The sequence below is a fragment of the Pleurodeles waltl genome, chromosome 12 (genome assembly GCF_031143425.1).
Source record: "Pleurodeles waltl isolate 20211129_DDA chromosome 12, aPleWal1.hap1.20221129, whole genome shotgun sequence".
Taxonomy (NCBI): Eukaryota; Metazoa; Chordata; class Amphibia; order Caudata; family Salamandridae; genus Pleurodeles; species Pleurodeles waltl.
The window spans coordinates 654,800,989-654,821,011 of record NC_090451.1 but is presented as its reverse complement, the minus strand read 5'-3'; the positions used below and the strand labels follow the sequence as shown (position 1 = coordinate 654,821,011).

Sequence of the window (20,023 nt, the reverse complement as noted above, 5' to 3'; positions counted from 1 at the left end):
CTGTTAGTAACCTATTACTAGGCAACAATTCGTCTGACTGGTATACTATACCATGGCAGTGAAATTAAACGAAGGCCCAGTAAAACTCAACAGTGGTAATCAACAGCATATTATACTCTGCTCATCTGAATATAAATGCAACAATGGGTGATGGTGTGATATGGTCCAACTTTGCCATTGAGGGGTTCTGGTGACACCATAAACAAGGCTGAAGGAAAAACTGTTTGTAAATGTCACCAGACCTCACTCAATGGCAATATTGCACACTATTACGTATGGTACCCGTATTATATTTTTTATATTACATGTTTAGTTTGAAGAAAAACGCTTTTTCAAGCTACACACCCCAAAGTACAACTAACGAGACTGATTGGCGGTTAAAATGTGTAGATTTTGCTAACCTTTCTTGAATAGATTGTAGTTAAAACCTTGGACAGTGCTGAGCTTCAGTGGATTTAAGATATTCTGTGGCGGCAGGATTTACAGCACAAATATAGATTTACTGTATTTGCCACATAATTTGAAAAATTTGCCGATTTCATCAAAATGTTTCAAACTCAAATGTGTATGTAAATAGCACAGAATGTTCCACATAATTTCCATTTCTTGATGCATAACTTAGATAATATTGCCACATAATTTGCCCCTTCAAGCCGCATAATGCAAATATTGCTGACAAAGTTGAAGATCTCCGGAGTGGTTTGAGGGATGCCATTACGATAATTACATCCCCATTCCGCATATTTTACAGGTCCTTAAGATATATGGGTTTTTATATCTCTGCACTTTGTGCAATAAAACGTAATAAACACGCAGTGGAAGCGAAAATAAGTGTGCCCAAATAAAACCATTTGGATAGGCTGTACTAATCGGCGCATATTCAGACCTTTATAACTGCAGTGTAATGTTCATATTTCATGTTGGTTGGAAGAAATTGACCTGGCAAGAGCACTGCTTACTGCCCCGCAGATCTCACGTTACAATGGCTTTGTGCAGGGCAATATCCTTTTGTCCTCCTAAGCTTGCCCTCTCCTTCTCTCGCGCTCTCTCCCACCTTCTCTCCCTCCTATCTATCCTGTCTCCACTCGCCCTCTCTCCCTCCTACTCTCTTCCTCACTCTTCCCCTCGCCACATAACATGCATTCCCATCACAAGTTGGCCCTTTCTTCAGAAGAGGCTAGTTACAGGAGCTACCAGCTGAATCAGGAATTAGAGTAATATGGGAACTTCTCATGCTTCATAATTTCACCTCCACTGAGGGAGGCGATATGTGATTGAGGGAAACTGCCTGACAGTATCAAAACATACAGGAGTCGGAGAGAAAACAGTGTTCGATGGCATCTGTCGCTGTAGATACACATGGTATGCATTAGCTCGCCATCTGGTGTTGGGTCGGAGTGTTACAAGTTGTTTTTCTTCGAAGAAGTGTTTTCGAGTCACGGGACCGAGTGACTCCTCCTTCTGTGCTCATTGCGCATGGGCGTCGACTCCATCTTCGATTGTTTTCTTTCCGCCATCGGGTTCGGACGTGTTCCTGTCGCTCCGAGTCTCGGAACGGAAAGATAGCTGAAAACGGAATATTTTCGACGGTATCGTTGCGATCCGGTTCGAGATACACACATACGACGACGCATTGAACATCGAAGCGCTTCGGTGCCCTTCGGGGTAGATTTCGGCACACCGTCGGGGCCTAGTCGGCCCGACCGCGTGGAGAACATCGCCGATGGAACGGACCCCGTTTCGATTCTGCCCTGAATGCCACAACAAATATCCTTATACGGACCAACACTCGGTCTGTAACCTGTGCCTGTCACCCGAGCACAGCGAAGAATCCTGTGAGGCCTGTCGGGCGTTCCGGTCCCGAAAAACTCTGCGCGACCGTCGAGCGAGAAGACTGCAGATGGCGTCCACGCCAAAGGAGCATCGACAGTTCGAGACAGAAGAGGAACAGGAGGAATCCTTTTCCATCCAGGATTCAGACTCTGACGAACTCGACTCTACAAAAACTGTGAGTAAGACGTCGAGATCAGAACTTAAAAAAGGAAAGAAGGCCCAGGGGACGCCACTGCCAACCGGCCATGGCTCAACCCAAATTCCCGGTGACCAACAATCGGCACCGAAAAAGGCCCATTCAGTGTCGAGATCGTCCGACTTCGGTCGAGACACCGGCACGCAGCCTCCTCGGGACCGAGAGAGTGCTAAAGAGAAGCATCGACACCGAGAGTTCGGTGTCGACACGGATCGACGCCGAGACAGTGGCGCCGAAGACCATAGAGGCCAAGAATTTTCGGCACAGAAAAAGAGGAGGGTTACCTCGGAGCCGAAAAAACAATCAACAGGGTTTTCGGAGCCGAAAAAAGCAACATCAGACCCTGCTTCAGGCTCCTATACTGAAGAGCATTCTATGTCTTCACAAATGAAGAAACACAGATTCGAACAAGAACTGCAATCCACTGACGTGGATCACACGCAAAAGCGTATCTTTATTCAGCAGGGGACTGGGAAGATCAGTACCCTTCCACCTGTCAAAAGAAAGAGAACGCTTCAGTTTACTCCTCAGCAACAAACAGCACAAAAGGTAACACCTCCTCCCTCGCCTCCACCTGTAACTCCGGCTTCGCCAACTTACACCCCGTCACATTCGCCAGCTCACACCGCCATGAGCCACGATGACCAAGATCAGGACGCGTGGGACTTGTACGACGCACCAGTGTCTGATAACAGCCCAGACACATACCCAACTAGGCCATCACCACCGGAAGACAGCACAGCCTATTCACAAGTGGTGGCTAGAGCAGCACTGTTCCATAATGTGGAACTACACTCTGAACAAGTAGAGGATGACTTTTTATTTAACACCCTCTCCTCCACCCACAGCTCCTACCAAAGCCTGCCGATACTCCCAGGCATGCTACGCCATGCAAAGGAGATCTTCAAGGAGCCAGTTAAAAGTAGGGCAGTAACGCCTAGAGTGGACAAAAAGTATAAGGTGCCTCCTACGGACCCTGTATTCATCACCTCTCAGCTGCCACCAGATTCTGTGGTGGTAGGGGCTGCCAGAAAACGGGCAAATTCACACACTTCTGGGGATGCACCTCCCCCAGATAAAGAAAGCAGGAAGTTCGATGCAGCCGGGAAGAGGGTCGCTGTCCAAGCAGCAAACCAGTGGCGCATCGCAAATTCACAAGCGCTGCTAGCGCGATACGACAGAGCCCACTGGGATGAGATGCAGCATCTCCTTCAACATCTCCCAAAAGATCTGCAAAAAAGAGCAAAACAGGTTGTTGAGGAGGGTCAAAACATTTCCAACAATCAAATACGCTCCTCTATGGATGCAGCAGACACGGCCGCAAGGACCATTAATACGTTGGTTACCATCCGTAGGCACGCATGGCTCAGAACGTCTGGATTCAAGCCAGAAATTCAGCAGGCAGTACTTAACATGCCAGTAAACGAAAAACTTCTGTTCGGTCCGGAGGTCGACACAGCCATAGAAAAGCTCAAAAAGGACACTGACACTGCTAAGGCCATGGGCGCACTCTACTCCCCGCAGAGCAGAGGATCTTATAACACCTTCCGCAAAACACCTTTTAGAGGAGGGTTTCGGGGTCAGGCCACACAAGCTAGCACCTCACAGTCCGCACCGTCCACCTACCAGGGACAGTACAGGGGAGGTTTTCGGGGCCAGTATAGAGGAGGGCAATTCCCTAGGAATAGAGGAAGATTTCAAAGCCCCAAAACCACTACCAACAAGCAGTGACTCACACGTCACTCACCCCCCCCCCCACACAACACCAGTGGGGGGAAGGATAGGTCAATATTACGAAGCATGGGACAAAATAACTACAGACACATGGGTCCTAGCAATTATCCAACATGGTTATTGCATAGAATTCCTGCAATTCCCTCCAGACATACCACCAAAATCACAAAATTTATCAAAACACCATTCACAGCTTCTAGAGATAGAAGTTCAAGCACTACTGCAAAAAAATGCAATAGAATTAGTACCAAGCACACAAATAAACACAGGAGTTTATTCACTGTACTTCTTGATACCAAAAAAGGACGAAACACTGAGACCAATTCTAGACCTCAGAGTAGTAAACACATTCATCAAATCAGACCACTTTCACATGGTCACACTACAAGAAGTGTTACCATTGCTCAAAAAACACAACTACATGACAACCCTAGACCTCAAAGACGCATATTTCCATATACCAATACATCAATCACACAGGAAATATCTAAGGTTTGTATTCAAAGGAATACATTACCAATTCAAAGTATTGCCTTTTGGTTTAACAACCGCTCCAAGAGTATTCACAAAATGCCTAGCAGTAGTCGCTGCACACATCAGAAGGCAGCAAATACATGTATTCCCGTATCTAGACGACTGGCTGATCAAAACCAGTTCGCTCACACAATGCTCAAACCACACAAATCAAGTCATACAAACCCTCTACAAACTAGGGTTCACCGTCAACTTTGCAAAATCCAACATTCAGCCAAGCAAAGTACAGCAATATCTAGGAGCCATAATAGACACGACAAAAGGAGTAGCAACGCCAACTCCTCAAAGAATTCACAATTTCAACAGAGTCATTCAACACATGTCTCCAAATCAAACAATACAAGCAAGAAGAATACTACAGCTCCTAGGCATGATGTCCTCATGCATAGCCATTGTCCCAAACGCAAGACTGCACATGAGGCCCTTACAACAGTGCCTAGCCTCACAGTGGTCTCAAGCACAGGGTCACCTTCTAGATCTGGTGTTGCTAGACCGCCAAACTTACCTCTCGCTTCTATGGTGGAACAGTATAAATTTAAACAAAGGGCGGCCTTTCCAAGACCCAGTGCCACAGTACGTAATAACAACAGATGCTTCCATGACAGGGTGGGGAGCACATCTCAATCAACACAACATAAGAGGACAATGGAACATACATCAAACAAAACTGCATATAAATCATCTAGAATTATTAGCAGTTTTTCAAGCACTAAAAGCTTTCCAACCAATCATAACCCACAAATACATCCTTGTCAAAACAGACAACATGACAACGATGTATTATCTAAACAAACAAGGAGGAACACATTCAACGCAGTTAAGCTTGTTAGCTCAAAAAATATGGAAGTGGGCAATCCACCATCAAATTGGTCTAATAGCACAGTTTATTCCGGGGATCCAGAATCAACTGGCAGACAATCTCTCCCGAGATCACCAGCAAGTCCACGAAGGGGAAATCCACCCACAGATTCTGAACACCTACTTCACACTCTGGGGAACACCTCAAATAGACTTATTTGCAACAAAAGAGAACGCAAAATGCCAAAACTTCGCGTCCAGATACCCACACAAGCAATCCCAAGGCAATGCCCTATGGATGAACTGGTCAGGAATATTTGCTTACGCTTTTCCTCCTCTCCCTCTCCTTCCTTACCTAGTAAACAAATTGAGTCAAAACAAACTCAAACTCATTTTAATAGCACCAACGTGGGCAAGACAACCCTGGTACACAACACTGCTAGATCTGTCTGTAGTACCCCACATCAAACTGCCCAACAAACCAGATCTGTTAACGCAACACAACCAACAGATCAGACACCCGGACCCAGCATCGCTGAATCTAGCAATCTGGCTCCTGAAATCCTAGAATTCGGACACTTACAACTTAGCCAAGAGTGTATGGAAGTCATAAAGCAGGCCAGAAGGCCACCCACTAGACACTGCTACGCAAGTAAGTGGAAAAGATTTGTTTGGTACTGCCATCATAATCAGATACAACCACTAGACGCAACTCCAAAACACATAGTAAATTACTTGCTCCATTTACAAAAAGCAAAGCTAGCCTTCTCTTCTATTAAAATACACCTTGCAGCAATATCTGCATACCTGCAAACTACCTATTCAACTTCCTTGTATAGGATACCAGTCATCAAAGCATTCATAGAAGGGCTTAAAAGAATTATACCACCAAGAACACCACCTGTTCCTTCATGGAACCTAAACGTGGTCCTAACAAGACTCATGGGCCCACCTTTCGAACCCATGCACTCTTGCGGAATACAATTCCTAACCTGGAAAGTTGCCTTTCTCATCGCCATTACATCTCTAAGAAGAGTAAGTGAAATTCAAGCGTTCACAACACAAGAACCTTTTATACAAATACATAAAAATAAGGTCGTCCTACGACCTAATCCAAAATTTTTACCAAAAGTTATTTCACCATTCCATCTAAATCAAACGGTAGAACTACCAGTTTTTTTCCCACAGCCAGATTCTGTGGCTGAAAGAGCACTACATACATTAGATGTCAAAAGAGCATTAATGTACTACATTGACAGAACAAAAAACATCAGAAAGACTAAACAGCTATTTATTGCATTCCAAAAACCTCATGCAGGTAACCCAATATCAAAACAAGGTATAGCCAGATGGATAGTTAAATGCATCCAAATCTGCTACCTTAAAGCAAAAAGACAACTGCCCATTACTCCCAGGGCACATTCAACAAGGAAAAAAGGTGCTTCAATGGCCTTTTTAGGAAACATCCCAATGCAGGAAATATGTAAGGCAGCCACTTGGTCTACGCCTCACACATTCACCAAACACTACTGTATAGATGTGCTATCCGCACAACAAGCTACAGTAGGTCAAGCTGTATTAAGAACTCTATTTCAGACAACTTCTACTCCTACAGGCTAAACCACCGCTTATGGGGAAATAACTGCTTACTAGTCTATGCATACCATGTGTATCTACAGCGACAGATGCCATCGAACTGAAAATGTCACTTACCCAGTGTACATCTGTTCGTGGCATCAGTCGCTGAGATTCACATGGGCCCACCCACCTCCCCGGAAGCCTGTAGCAGTTCAGAAGTTACCTTCAATTTTGTACATTTGTATATATATTATTTAAACCTTTAATACGTACATACTTACACATTTCATTGCGCGGGCACTATTACTATAGTACAACTCCTACCTCACCCTCTGCGGGGAAAACAATCGAAGATGGAGTCGACGCCCATGCGCAATGAGCACAGAAGGAGGAGTCACTCGGTCCCGTGACTCGAAAACACTTCTTCGAAGAAAAACAACTTGTAACACTCCGACCCAACACCAGATGGCGAGCTAATGCATACCATGTGAATCTCAGCGACTGATGCCACGAACAGATGTACACTGGGTAAGTGACATTTTCATTTCCACACATTGTCCCCGGTTCTCAAGAGCTAATTCTTAACATCCAGTATTCCTGTACCCAAAGCTCTCAGTACTCATAGTACAAAATTACTCTTCTCATGATCCTTCATTGGTTGTAACGTGGCCCTTGGTGTCCACTGCAAAAGCACTTGAGGCTGAAGAGTTGAGTGATCCTTGAAAACAGCACATTCGCACCCTCCCTTGCTTTATTCCTCTGTTCAGACTTTACCCCTGCTTCTTGTCAGCACTTTGCCTTCTGTCCTAGGAATAGACCAGGGGCATTTCCTTCACTTCTACCTCTGGGACAGCAACGACGGGGTAACAGCACATGGGCAGTAGAGAAACACAGCTGAGCACCGTGAAAAGGGGAAAAGTTCAGGAGGGCAGTTATCTGGATCTCCATGAAGTTTAGATGTGTTTAGATTTGAGCTTTTGTAAGTACCCACATCTCTTTTAGAACTCTACACATGGTTTTGTGGAACAGGAATTAAGAGTCCCACTTTCAAACATATATTTATGCACCAGGGCTGAGAAGACAACGCATTAGTGATGTCCGTCACTTTTAAAATACTTTTTAGTTAACAAATAATAGTAGAATTCTGAATCTACTAGAAAAATGCTCTCTCGTTTGTAAATGAAAATTACAGGAATGTTGATTTTTTTTTTTTTTAAACTGCTTTTGTCTCAGCCTCAAAGCGTGCAGGAAATATATAATCTTAGGTGGGCAGTTTCTTTTACAACCCCAAGCTGTCTTAAGTAGAAATTCAGTGTTTTGAACATGGGGCCATAGATTACCTAAAGACACCTACAACCTTTTTTCCTGACCATGCCTTAAAATTGTGACAAAACTGTTTAACAGATAACCAGGGCTAAGAACATTTGATTGGTCTTTCCTTCAGATGCTTTATCATTTTGTTGAAAAATAGCTTGTTGCTAATAGTTTCGTAGTAGGCTGTTTGAATAAAGCAGTGATGGGAACCAGGAACCGGTGGACTCTTTGCATTTGGAAGTACGCACTCTGGGAGCTGGGTGGTAGGGCCATGCTGCAGGCAGCTGTAAATTAATACCAGGGATGGCATGTAATTTAGAAATATAATGTTCTCTTACTGTTAACCCCTTTCTACCAAAGCTGGTATTTTCACATCTGACTCCACCCTTTTTTGGATCCTGATGCAAATAATATTTGTGTTGCTTTGCAGAATCTAGAGATGCATGACCGCATAGATCACCTCCTGGGGAGACAAGCAGGTCACAGCACATATGCCTCTAAAACCTACTCCAAGCCAGACCTTCAGAATGGGTAAGTTGACATTGCCTGCAGGTCGTACTTGGTCACCAACAGTGTTGTTGTATTGATTGAGCAGCGTACGGGATGGATGAGCACAAGAGTCCTGAAGCCTGCCTACTTGGTATTCTTTGCTGTTCTACATATTTCCATAATAGTGGTTCTGCTGACTTTAGGATGTTAGAAGTATAATTTCTCATTGATACTTTTAAACACAGATTCCTCACCTTAAACTACTTCCCAGGCGTCAGCCTGGATCTGTAAATCAGTGCTTCTGCGCAAGGTGTTGCTGTGTAGCTCCATACTGTCCTCTCCTAGAACAGCAGGTTGCAAACTATGTTGTGACTGTAGCAAGCAGATGCCAGTCCTGGACCTGCGTGAGGTGGGTCTGTGATGTTTAGGCTGTGGACACAGCTCGAAGTCATGCATCAAATGTGCCCTCATACACTAAAGGTGATACGGGACAAGTTGCAAAACTAACGCTTGTTGAACATTAAAAGCTATGGGTTCCCGAGGCATTTCCAGCAAGAGGTCTTCTTCACTTTTTAACTTCTCTAGTAGGTCCATATTGAAGTCCAAATGCAAACAAAAAAACAAAGCAGGACTCTACTTCAGCTGGCCACTGTGTATCTGAAGGAAAGTACGAGGGCTTCACAATGTCATTGTCTTCCTCTGGGTCCCCAGTCATGGAGCCGATTTTCCCAACTGATTTCGGTGCTCCCAGAGATTCCTGGGCCATTACTCATGCCGCATCAGATTGATGCCTTCAAGGACGCATTGTTGCAGAATTTGGGTATACGTCCTCCGCCTGGGGTGCCATTGGGGCCCCAAGGAGCTGCAGAGGCCTCCAGTCTGCTTACCACTTGCAGATCCATCTCCCAGGCCATCTGGCCTCTTGGGACCTGCTCCATACTCACTCCTGTGCAGACATCCCTAGGGCTCCAAGCCCTTCTTTTTCTGTACTAGCACTGGCGCCACTAGTGCCAGAAGAGGGTCCAGTGCTGATTCTGATGTTTGAAACCAAACCAACTTTAGCCTGAGCTCAATTGATGTGGCTCTCCAACATTATAGAAGTGCAAATGGTGGTTATACAGCCTCACTAGGAACCAGTGTCTACTGGAGAAGATGTGTCAGCAGAGGCTCCATTATTTTTTTTGGCTCTGACATTGAACAAGGTACACTTTGAGAGGGAGGTGGTGGTGGTGGTGGTGGGAAGGCTGATGGTTTTCACCATCCTTACGAAACAGATATTAGAACATTGTAACGTTGGCAGCTCCATTGAAAACAATGGAGTGCTGCGGGCTTTTAGTCGCCGGTAAAAGCCCGCAGCGCCAACATTCCAATGTTCGCTTGAGCCCGAGGGGATTTTAATCCCCACGGGCTCCGTGAGCAATTTGTTTTATTTAATAGAACATTCTGCCCTGAGTGGCAGAATGTTCTAATAGCCTTAGAACCCTCCGTAGTGGGCTCTACTGGCTATTAAAGGCCCTTTCCCTTGTTAAATGCCCTCGCCTTCGGCTCGGGCATTTAACGTGGGAGCGGGCCTTTAATAGCCGGTAGAGCCCGCTACGGCGGGTTCTAAGGCTATAATAATGTTTACTTGGACTTGAGAGGCCAGAGGGCTTGATGCCTCATCTGAAACAAGGTTTAAAACTCTGCTTGGGCCACCAATTGAAGAGTGCATCATTTTCAGAAGTGGTCCAATGGCTGTGGGTGTCGTGAATTTGAAGCTCCATTAAGTTGCAGCCTCTGTCAGCCTTGTCTTGACACTCTACTTCCTTTTAACAAGGCTTTCCCCATTATCTGGATGGGCACTTGGTCATAGCCCTGTTCCTGTCCACCAGTGATTAGGCAGGTTGCCAGGTGTCACAGAAAACCTCATGCCAGTCCTGATTTTTGGCCCAATTTAGAACGTTGCAGACGGGTTACTCTGTCACAGGGGTGACTGATATCCTGTTCGCTGAAATCTAAATCCCATTGGATGTAATGGGATTTAGATTTCAGGGGACGGGACATCTGTCACCGGTGTGAAGGAGTAACTTGTCCTCCAAGTTCTAAATCATGCCATTGGTCATTAAACATCCTACTCCAAAGAGCCTGGTGGTTCTGGCTGCAACAAGCAAGGTGAACCCCAATTCCTTCCCCAAAGCACCTGCGGATAATAAGAGGACTGGTGTGTGGAAAACATATTTTCTTCTCCTAACCAGGCATTTGCGATCATTTAATGCTGTTTATTTATTAGGTCGCTACAGACATACACTCTGGGACGTTGTCAGTGAAATCTTGCAGTGTGCTACTGGAAGACGTTAGGGCATCTCTGGCTCAGACAAAACATTGCCAAATATGTGATTCATGCTGGTCTGGATACTGCTGAATGCCAGAGGAGGGTGATTGGCACCAATACTGTTCTCTACGGATGTCTGTACGTATGTGTGTATTCCACAGGATTTACTGGAGATGTGCAAGCCTCTCTCATGGATATGCTTGTACATATCTTACATCTTTTCAGTGGAAAAAAAAAAAGATTCTGGCTTGGACTGCTTTAGAGATATGGCACTCTACCTTGGTCTGATGACCCCTGCCAAGCAGCTCCTGTTTCAATTTAGAAAATTCAGAGGCTACTCTAGAGAAAATTCACAGGCTACTCTAGAGAGCTGGCGTATAGGCATCAAAAGTCTCCCTAACCTGTGAAGCAGTCACCCCATTCCTTTCGAGACCGGGGACCTGTGCTTGACTGGCAGTGCACAGGTCAGTATCAGCACCAGTCTTCCCAGTCCTCATCGCCTTCGCAACAGCCACCAAGCCGCTTTAGTTTGCCTTTAGTGGCACACACCCACCCTGTGGTGGACAAGATGCAGCACTTCCTCTCTTCCCCCCACATAAGAGATCATGTCAGAAGAGCACCTGTCCATTTTGCTACAAGAGGTGCTAGTGTTACTCTCCAAAAGTGCTACTAGGAGTTCTGGACCAGCAAAGAAGAGGCTTGCTTCTCTTATTTCCTTGTGCCGTAGAAGGACTTGGGTCTTTCCCGTGTTTTGGAGCTTTGACTCCTGAATGCCTTCCTGTGGAATGACAAACTCAAAATGCTCATGCTAGCCCAGATGCTTTCTGATCTGGGACTGGATGGGATCCTTGGACCTGTAGGGTGCGTATTTCACATGCTCATCCTCAAGTCCTATTGACCTTACTTGCAGTTCAGGTAGAACAGAAGAGCTTTCCATTTGCTGTTCTCCCCTTCAGTCTCCCCAGTTCCCCTCTAGTGTTAACAAACGTGATGGTTGCTGCCCACCTTCACAGTACAGGGATCCCAGTATTCCCTTACCTCTGACTGGGGGTTGAAGACTGGCTTGCCGCTGTCATCCTGGGTCTTGTGCCAGAAAGCTTTGTGCTGACGGACTCTGCTGCTTCTGGGCACGGTCATCTGCCCTCCGAGCAGGCTACACTTCAGGAGCATCTTCTGTCTCAGCAGCAGGGCAAAGTTCTTTTCCCAAATCTGCATTATCTACCTCTGCAGTTGACGTGGGGAGCATTGCTGGAGAAAATTAGCAAATCCAGGCTGGCGCCTGTGAAGTATTCTAAGGTGAGTAATCACAGAATATCCAACATAAAGGGCGTTACCAAAGGTAAGTAATTTTGTCATTTATGGAGTTTGGTGGAGAAATGGGGTTGGGTTAGCTTCTATTTTGTGACAAGTGGCGACATTGAGTTAAAAGAATACTATTGACTGGGAGTTTAGAGTTTTAGGAGGTTTTCTGATTGCAGAGGGCTGTTGAAGACATTGAGTATTTTTGTTGAAGGGAAGTGATAGGAGGAAAATGTGATGTATGCATTTGTAGGTGAAGGGAATTTTAAAGGTTATTTTAATGTGTAGTGAACCACTGCAGTTTTGGCACATAAGCTATTGAGTCTTTTTAGTTTGGCTAAACAATAAAATAAAAAAAGTGTGCATTGTTTTGAACCTTTTGAGTCTCTCCAGTATTTTGGAAGGGACAGAACATTGAAAGGTTGAGTTTTCTTTTTACCAGGCGGGTTGCATTTGCTCACTTGGATGTCAGAAAAAGCAAGGGAGAGAGACAAACACAGTTGGGGAGAAAGGTTTCCTTGAACATCACAAATGTGGTGTTGGATGCAGTGCCCGGCTAAGATGAAGACTTCCACACAGCTACCTTGCGCCTTCAATGCAACTTAACCTTGCTCACCGAAGGTCCTTACTCTATTGTGTTGCCCTGCAACAATATGATCTAAGACACGAGAAATTGGACAACACATAAGGAAAGAGCAAAGATAGTAAAAAAATGGTTCAGATAGCATGCTAGTTACCAGTGAGATGGGACACTTAGTCAACCACTGAATTGGTTAAAGATATGTGACTCGTTGCAGCTCACAGGACGTTAATTCATTAAACCAGTTTCCTACAAAATAAGAGGAACGTGACTGTCATGCCTCCTTTAAATCTGTTTATTTGTGATGGAACCATCCTAGTATTCATGATCTTGGAATATTCTTCGACTTTGGGAATAACTTGGTTACGCAAAGAATATTTCCAACTACTTTATCGGGGGAGATCAGTGTTGAAGTTCTGTCACTGGTAAATAGCTCTTTCATTGGGGATTACCTAAAATGGGAAGTAAATTTCTATGAATATCATTTAATGCAACAGGATTATGGTTCCAAAACGAAATTATCTTTCCTTTCTTTTTTTTTTTGTTGCCTTTGCAGTAAACGGCAGTACACACCACCTGGACCTCCCAAACCACTCCCGCTTATTCGAGTTTTGGAAACATGAGCTCTAAAAGACTGAAGAAAGGGTGTAGGAGCTGTGACTGAAAAATGTCCTCTTATCGGCCCCCTTAAATCTGATTCTAGTTCTAGTCTCCCCGCCGTCCTGACGCGTGCTGGACCCGTTCAGACCTTTCCTGCAGCAGCCGAAGACTAATTTGCTGGTATTGTCAATCGTGGATGAGGACACGTTTTTTCAGAAGACAAGGGCTTTTCAAAAGTGGTCACTTTTTGCGTAACCCATGGAGCTGGCAAAAGTGGGAAGTATGTGTACTTTTGTGTGTATGGCAGACTGCTGGCCAGATTCCTTCTGAAGCAGACCTTCTAAGTACCTTTCATATTTCTCTGCTGAATTCTGGGGGGGAGAAGGGGGGCAGTCAACTAGTGACAGGCTGGTCCCATGATATGCCTATGGTAACTGCATGACCCGTTAATAGCATTGCTGTAGAAGAGCAACTTTGCCATATACAAAATTATACAATCACAGACTTTGTGCTCACCTGAGCATCATTACACTTGTGAAAGAGATCAGACTATCCTGTTGACAAACAGTCATCATCCTTGGCTGTTGCTGTGACCGATCAAGTTTAACATAAGCACTTCTTTCGAAATGTGATATCTTCATACTTTCTCCTTGTTAGGACCAAGTCTTCTGCACCGCTAGGTCTTTAGTTATATTCTGTGCTCCTGGGTAGGCCCTGCCGAGCACTCATTGCATGGGTGAAGAGTGCAGCACTGATCGTCCTTTCCAAAGTCTCCGGATGTTTGGATGGTTTGTCATTGACGTTGAAACATTGTTTCCTTGGGGTGCCTGTAAAACATTTTAAAGCGCTCTAAGCTTATGGACAGACCTACCAATTACATTTGTTTTAGTAAGAAAATATAGGAATGTTGCAGGAGCCAGAGTATGCACCTAAAAAAATGCCTGAAGGGCGGTGAGCTTGAGCACTGGTGTTTTGGAGCACATTGTGATTTATTAATATTAATCCACAGTAACAGGTCATGAGCATAGCCAGGATTGTTTGTTACTCCCACTTCATGACGTGCTGCAGAACCAAATGACCTGTTTTGCTCTCTGAGAAGGAAAGAAGCGATGGATGAAGTTCTTCGTGGCCAGGTGGGATTTGCTGGTAGCACAGTTTGCAAAACGTTGATGGACTGGGATGGAACCCAGAGTAATACCAGAGGCTGAGATTAATTCAAGCGTTTCATGTACTAATTTATGTCCTGCTAAGTCTCCAACAGTAGCCAGGATGCCCCCAGTTGGTTGCTTTAACAGGGTTCTGACTTATTCCTTAATCAGTTCTTTAGCATTCAGTGTTTATTCAAGCTTGATCTATGGATGTACCTTGTAGCCGTTGCAAAGAAGAGGCTAATTGGATGTAACAAAGCCCCTAAGGGAGCCTTCTTTCCTGGTGCCTGTCACCAAGCAGGTGCTGGATTCTCCTGGGCTGGTACCCAGGCGAACCAAGAGTTGGATTTGATGGGAACGGCATGAATCGTTCTGCAAGACTGCAGGCTAAGAGGCGTAAACTTGGAAATTCATCACATTTCCCATCTACTTCATTGATTCTAAATGTTCAGATCTCATCCTGCTTTACAACTTTGTCGGGTGAACGAGGTTGCATTGCACCAGTGTCCTCTTTCCTCGTTTCTTATCCTTATTTCTCAGGTCTGGGCAGAGAAGAATATTTGGCAGATTCAAGAGCATGAGTTCAATGACTTGCAGTCATAACCCCGTCTGCTTGCTCTGCATCCAGATGATCTTCAGGGTACTTTACCATAGTGGGGCAGTGGCAATTTTAATGCAGGCTTCTGCCAAATAAAACATTTTCTACAGACCTTTGCATGCCATGAAATATTCTCCGTATTGTTGTTCTGCCATGAAACATGCATTGTAGTTGATAACTTACGATTCAGCACAAATTTGCATTGCTTTCAACCTTCCAGAGAGGTTTACCGTCCATCTGTGGTGCCTTGTAAATATGTGAAATGAGTTTAGTGTTCTCAGCCAGACTCCTGGTGAGTGTGTGGATATAGGTACTAGTAAATCCCTGCAACAACCCTCCCAGCCAACAGAAAGTGGGAAAGGGATGTAGGGCCAGATGTAGCAAAGGGTTTTTCCCATTCTGTGTCAATGGGAAAATGTGTTCGTACATATGGCCCATAGTTTTGTGTCTCAAAGAGGTGAAGGAATACTGGGGCTGGCAGTGCATTTGCTGCTTTCTTTCGCTTGTAATTGGGCACCTTCTGTCCTCCGTATTTGAAGCAACAAATGCACTGCACCCATGCATGGTCGGCTGCCATTGATGCCAGGACGGAGAAGGTTTTTCATAATGTCACAGATTGTCGTTTAATATCTGCAGTTCCGCCACTGTCTGGCTCCTATTGAATGGGCACCCAAACTTCATACAAGCACAATAAGGCATTACAAAAAATAATCTTTATAAGCAGAAGTCTACTTAAGAATATCATGAAAAATGTATAAAAGTTCATTACCCACAAATTTCATAGATGTGAGGTCACTTTCAGAAATTGTGATCCCGTGACTGAGGGCTACAAACCAAGGCAGGTATTGCTTTGCATACCTTACTTGGGTTAAACCAGATTTGTCATTGAACGTGCATTTTGCCCATGTTCTCTTTTCCTGCACATATGAATCTCTAGAGTGTTAAGTGGGGCATGTCCAACAATTAAGCGTGTCATCATCTGTCACAGGCCCCTGCCTGCTTTGCTGGTACCAGACTTCCCAGAGGGGGAATAAGCCAAGTTGTTTGCAACAAAATAACGGACTTGAATGTGATATTATCTTCTTTCCGGTGTCTAGTTTGTTCCTTATGCAGCAGAGCTTTACCTACCTTGTGAGGGCTTATGACAAAAGCTGCCTTCCTACCTCTGCCCACGGAGGCTTGCGTGGCCTCCTACTTACACTAAATTTTTTTATACTGCAATATTCTGCTCAGTGGACGCAGTCTTCTATGCGTGTACACACTACAATGCCCTCCAGCGCTACAGGGCGTGCCTTACCATACCTATAGAACCTTGACTGATATGCAAATATTTAAACTTAAAGGGCTTCAGGTCATGTGCCTGTTGTTTTTGTTTTGTTGCAGTGCCTAACATGATTTCCTCAATGTACCCTGTCTCCTTATTGCAAGGATGACGTGTACACAGGATCTGCGCAGTATAATTCGGGTTTGTAGCGAGTTAAGTTGTAACTATTTATTTTTGTAATTTATTGGTGTATTGGATTCAATTGACACTGGTTCTACTACCAATTGTATCTTTGTAGTTTTTTTTGTTAATAGATTTATTTTCAATAAAGTATGTGATGAAAGGCAGTGATTATCACAGTGTGTTTCTTTTGGATCTGTCAGTCTCTCTAGATACCTACAGTGCATTGATTGCATGGTTTTCCGGATGCCACCTTTTGAAGCCTCTGGGCAAACCGCATAACTCAACTGCTCGTATTTTTCTTCTCCACCGTGGGTGTTTCTCCGGCCACCGACGCCTTTAGGATTGACACCCAGTGTTACACAGTTCTCATCGTCCATAAGCTTCCATTTAACTTTACTTTGAGCAAAGTATTGCCCTGGTTAGGACAGTTTGGTGCTTCTATTCATTGCATTAACGAGCTAGGACAACTCGATGTTGTTAAATCTGGCACGAGAGAACATAGTCCCAAACGCGTTTAGATTTTTCACAGATGTGTCTGCTAGTGTGTTACGAAGGTGAAACTGCTGAATTAGTAGTGCATTTAGAACCTTCACTTTAAAAATATATCGTTTTATGAGAATACATATACAACAAGCCAAGTGGTTTAAGCCCAACCAACCACATAAGTATACAACAATGAATGAAGCAGCTAGAGGCAAAGCAGGCAAGCTTAGTTTGAGGGAATCGAGGGTCCAGGGGAGTGAATAGGTAGGGAATCGGGAGTTTAGGTGAGTGAGTAGGTAGTCCAGTATCGCACCTGAAACTTTCTCTGATCTGGAGATGCTAGCTCATCTCCGGGTAGGCCAAAACCCAGGGCTTGCTACAAGCCGCACCTCTTTTTATGCCTAGAATGCACATTTAGCAGAAAGAGAATCCAACCTTTAACAAGCATTTTCAATGCAACGGGTCTCGCATTTGCTCGAGTTAGAGCTATTACCGTTGTAAACTCCTAACTAGACTTTTCTTGCCACACAAATTAAATGAATTAAAAGAAGAAAAAAAAACACAGCGCGATCGCGCTATATAAAATGCAGCGGATCATGCTGCATGGAAAATAAACGGATAAAGTAATCCGGAAACCATGCTGAAAACATCGAGCCTCTTATGTTTTTAGTAGTTTACCGGTGCTGTGTAGATGGACTAAACACCGGAAAAGGCATGACATCTGCATTCCTTCACAAATGAAAGGAAGCGGATTTTAAAAGGCAAGCTCACGAACCAATGAAAGTGACTGACGTGACATGGGCGTGGTTGGAAGCCCAAAGAGAGATTACAGCATGGGACGGAGCGCTTTGTGCTCGCCCATAAAAAGGGATCTATCTTGGCCCAGGCTCTGCTCGGTATATGTTTATGAGCGGGCTTACTGTTGAGCCAAATGTTAGTCATGGTAAGCCTCCTGCCCCTCCTAACCATGGTGAAATTTTGTTCTTAATGCGATGACATGTCTCTTAATTGACTTGGAATCAACACTCATAAGAGTATATTGCTCTTCAACAAATCCCTTGAGTTCCAATCCCTGGAAGCCGGTCAGACATGTGATGGCCTTCAAATAAGGAGCCCTCTTAGTTCTCCACTTGTTCCACGTAGGCCTCTTCTTTGACACACACTGCCTTCTTAATTTTTTTTACCCTACATGGGACTGCATGAAATGACCATTCCCTTCACCACACTGCATGCCAGACCTTAACTGAGCATGCTAAGCCAATGCCGAATTTGGTGCAGCTCCATCTACGATAACCAAACTCTGAGGCAAAATAAAGAATGCCTTCTCAGTGGAAAGTTCTGCTGGACCATAACTACACAACGGTGACTGTCACAGCTTTATGTATAGCTACGGCTGCAAGACTCGAAGTTGGAAATTATATTTTGTTTCTGGAAATCTGATCACGTCTCAGTTTAGAAGACACCTACGCTAACTGACCATTGAACAGCGGGGACTACTAAGTACCTTTTATATCATTCAGAACACTTCTATCACCCAGAGAAATGTTGCCTGTATTTCAGCTCTTTCAGAAGTACCTGCTAGGTTGTTGGGACAGAGCAAACATTCTTTTAGGGTTCTTGGGGCGATTACACTTGAAGAAAAAAATCATCCAATTTCACATAGAGCAAATCCATTAAGGCTCTGCCGTTTCAGCTAACGTTATCCAGACTCCTGTTTATTTCTCAATTAAGTATTTGAAAGCAGCATCAATCACATTTTAGGGATGTTCTTGGGCAACTGTGAAAAATCTTTGCTCAGGAGCAGATCCACACAAACACACACTCACTGATTAGTTAGTGTTCCGTACGAGATGGCTGCCAGAAGTTGGAATAACATGACCCATGGTGCCCAAGGAAAACCAACAGGTCCGTCCCCAGGTTATGCCTCCAGAAAAGTATTTTTTTTGTGTTCCGACTCCCTTGTGCAGTGTGTGTATATATATATATATATATATATATATATATTTTTTTTTTTTTAATGTCAGAAAGACCAACTAATAAATGCTGCATGAAATCAGAACACTACAGAAAACCTAGTGCCCCTAACTTAACGAGATGGGAGGGTGGGGTAGTGGGAAATGTGCTAGCAGGGTGATTGAGTATCCCACTGGTGCTAGGGCAGGACACAGAGGTGAAATACTTCTAAGGTCGGTGTTTATACTTCGGGCTTTCACAGCCATGAATATAACAGGTGAAAGTTGTCCACATTTGGGTGGAAACTACATGAAGAAAATGCTTCATGGAGTGATTGAAATGCACCTGTGGGTAATTTTGTGCTTCTTCAAAAAGATCTCCCCCCCTCCTATGTCTAACCCATTGTCAGTAAGCATTTCCTCTGCAGATATAAATATTTAAAAATAAAAAAAATGCTATTTCCCCTTGTTACACCCTTTGCAAGCTCTACCTCCGGCCATTATGGTAGTCCCCCAGTCTCAATATTTATGCTCCAACATCTGCCCGGGACAACTACATTTAACTTGCACCTCAGGTCCTCCAGCGTAACCACTTTACTTTGCGTCAGTTTTCCACTACACTTTCCATTACCGAATTCATTCTAGTCTCCAAGTACCTCTTATCGGCCTCTTATTTGTGACCTTCCTCCAAGAGTACCTGTCATGAGCCTGTGTTATCGATCTGTTCTGTAATATCCTCTCTGAGACCAACCTCCTCCACTGTTATTTCCATCCTCGTCGCCACTTGAGGGAAAGAACTCGTGGAGCGGTTTTGTTAAAGCCGAAGTACCAAGCACCCAGTAGTACAGACGGCCCTCCTCTGCCGGTCAGTGCACCAACGACTTAGTTTTTCCTCAATATTGCACCATCACACCTAACCGGCTGCAGTGTTAAAACTAGTTTTTAACTTGTGCCGGTGCTTGAAGGGAGTTGATACCGGCACTTATTTTTGGGGACCGGGACTTTCTTTCATTGTCAGACTTCCATGCAGAGAAGGAGAGATGGCGCTGAAATGGAGAAGTGAGGAAGAAACAGAGGGACAAAGGGCGAAAGCAGCAATGAAAGAAGCAGGAAGTTTAGGTGCTGGAAA

The 20,023-nt window shown here is 44.5% G+C and overlaps 1 protein-coding gene across 2 annotated transcripts in view; it reads left to right on the top strand.

The window, feature by feature from the left end:
* Window positions 1-16,623, top strand: part of TUFT1 (tuftelin 1) — a 52,566-nt gene extending 35,943 nt beyond the window's left edge. For both annotated transcript variants that reach the window (XM_069218328.1, XM_069218327.1), the window contains exons 12-13: window positions 8,418-8,518; window positions 13,223-16,623. In XM_069218328.1, the coding sequence (XP_069074429.1) occupies window positions 8,418-8,518; window positions 13,223-13,289 (168 nt within the window). In that variant the 3' untranslated portion in view covers window positions 13,290-16,623. The remainder of the gene's footprint in view (window positions 1-8,417; window positions 8,519-13,222) is intronic.
* Window positions 16,624-20,023: the final 3,400 nt, after the last annotated feature.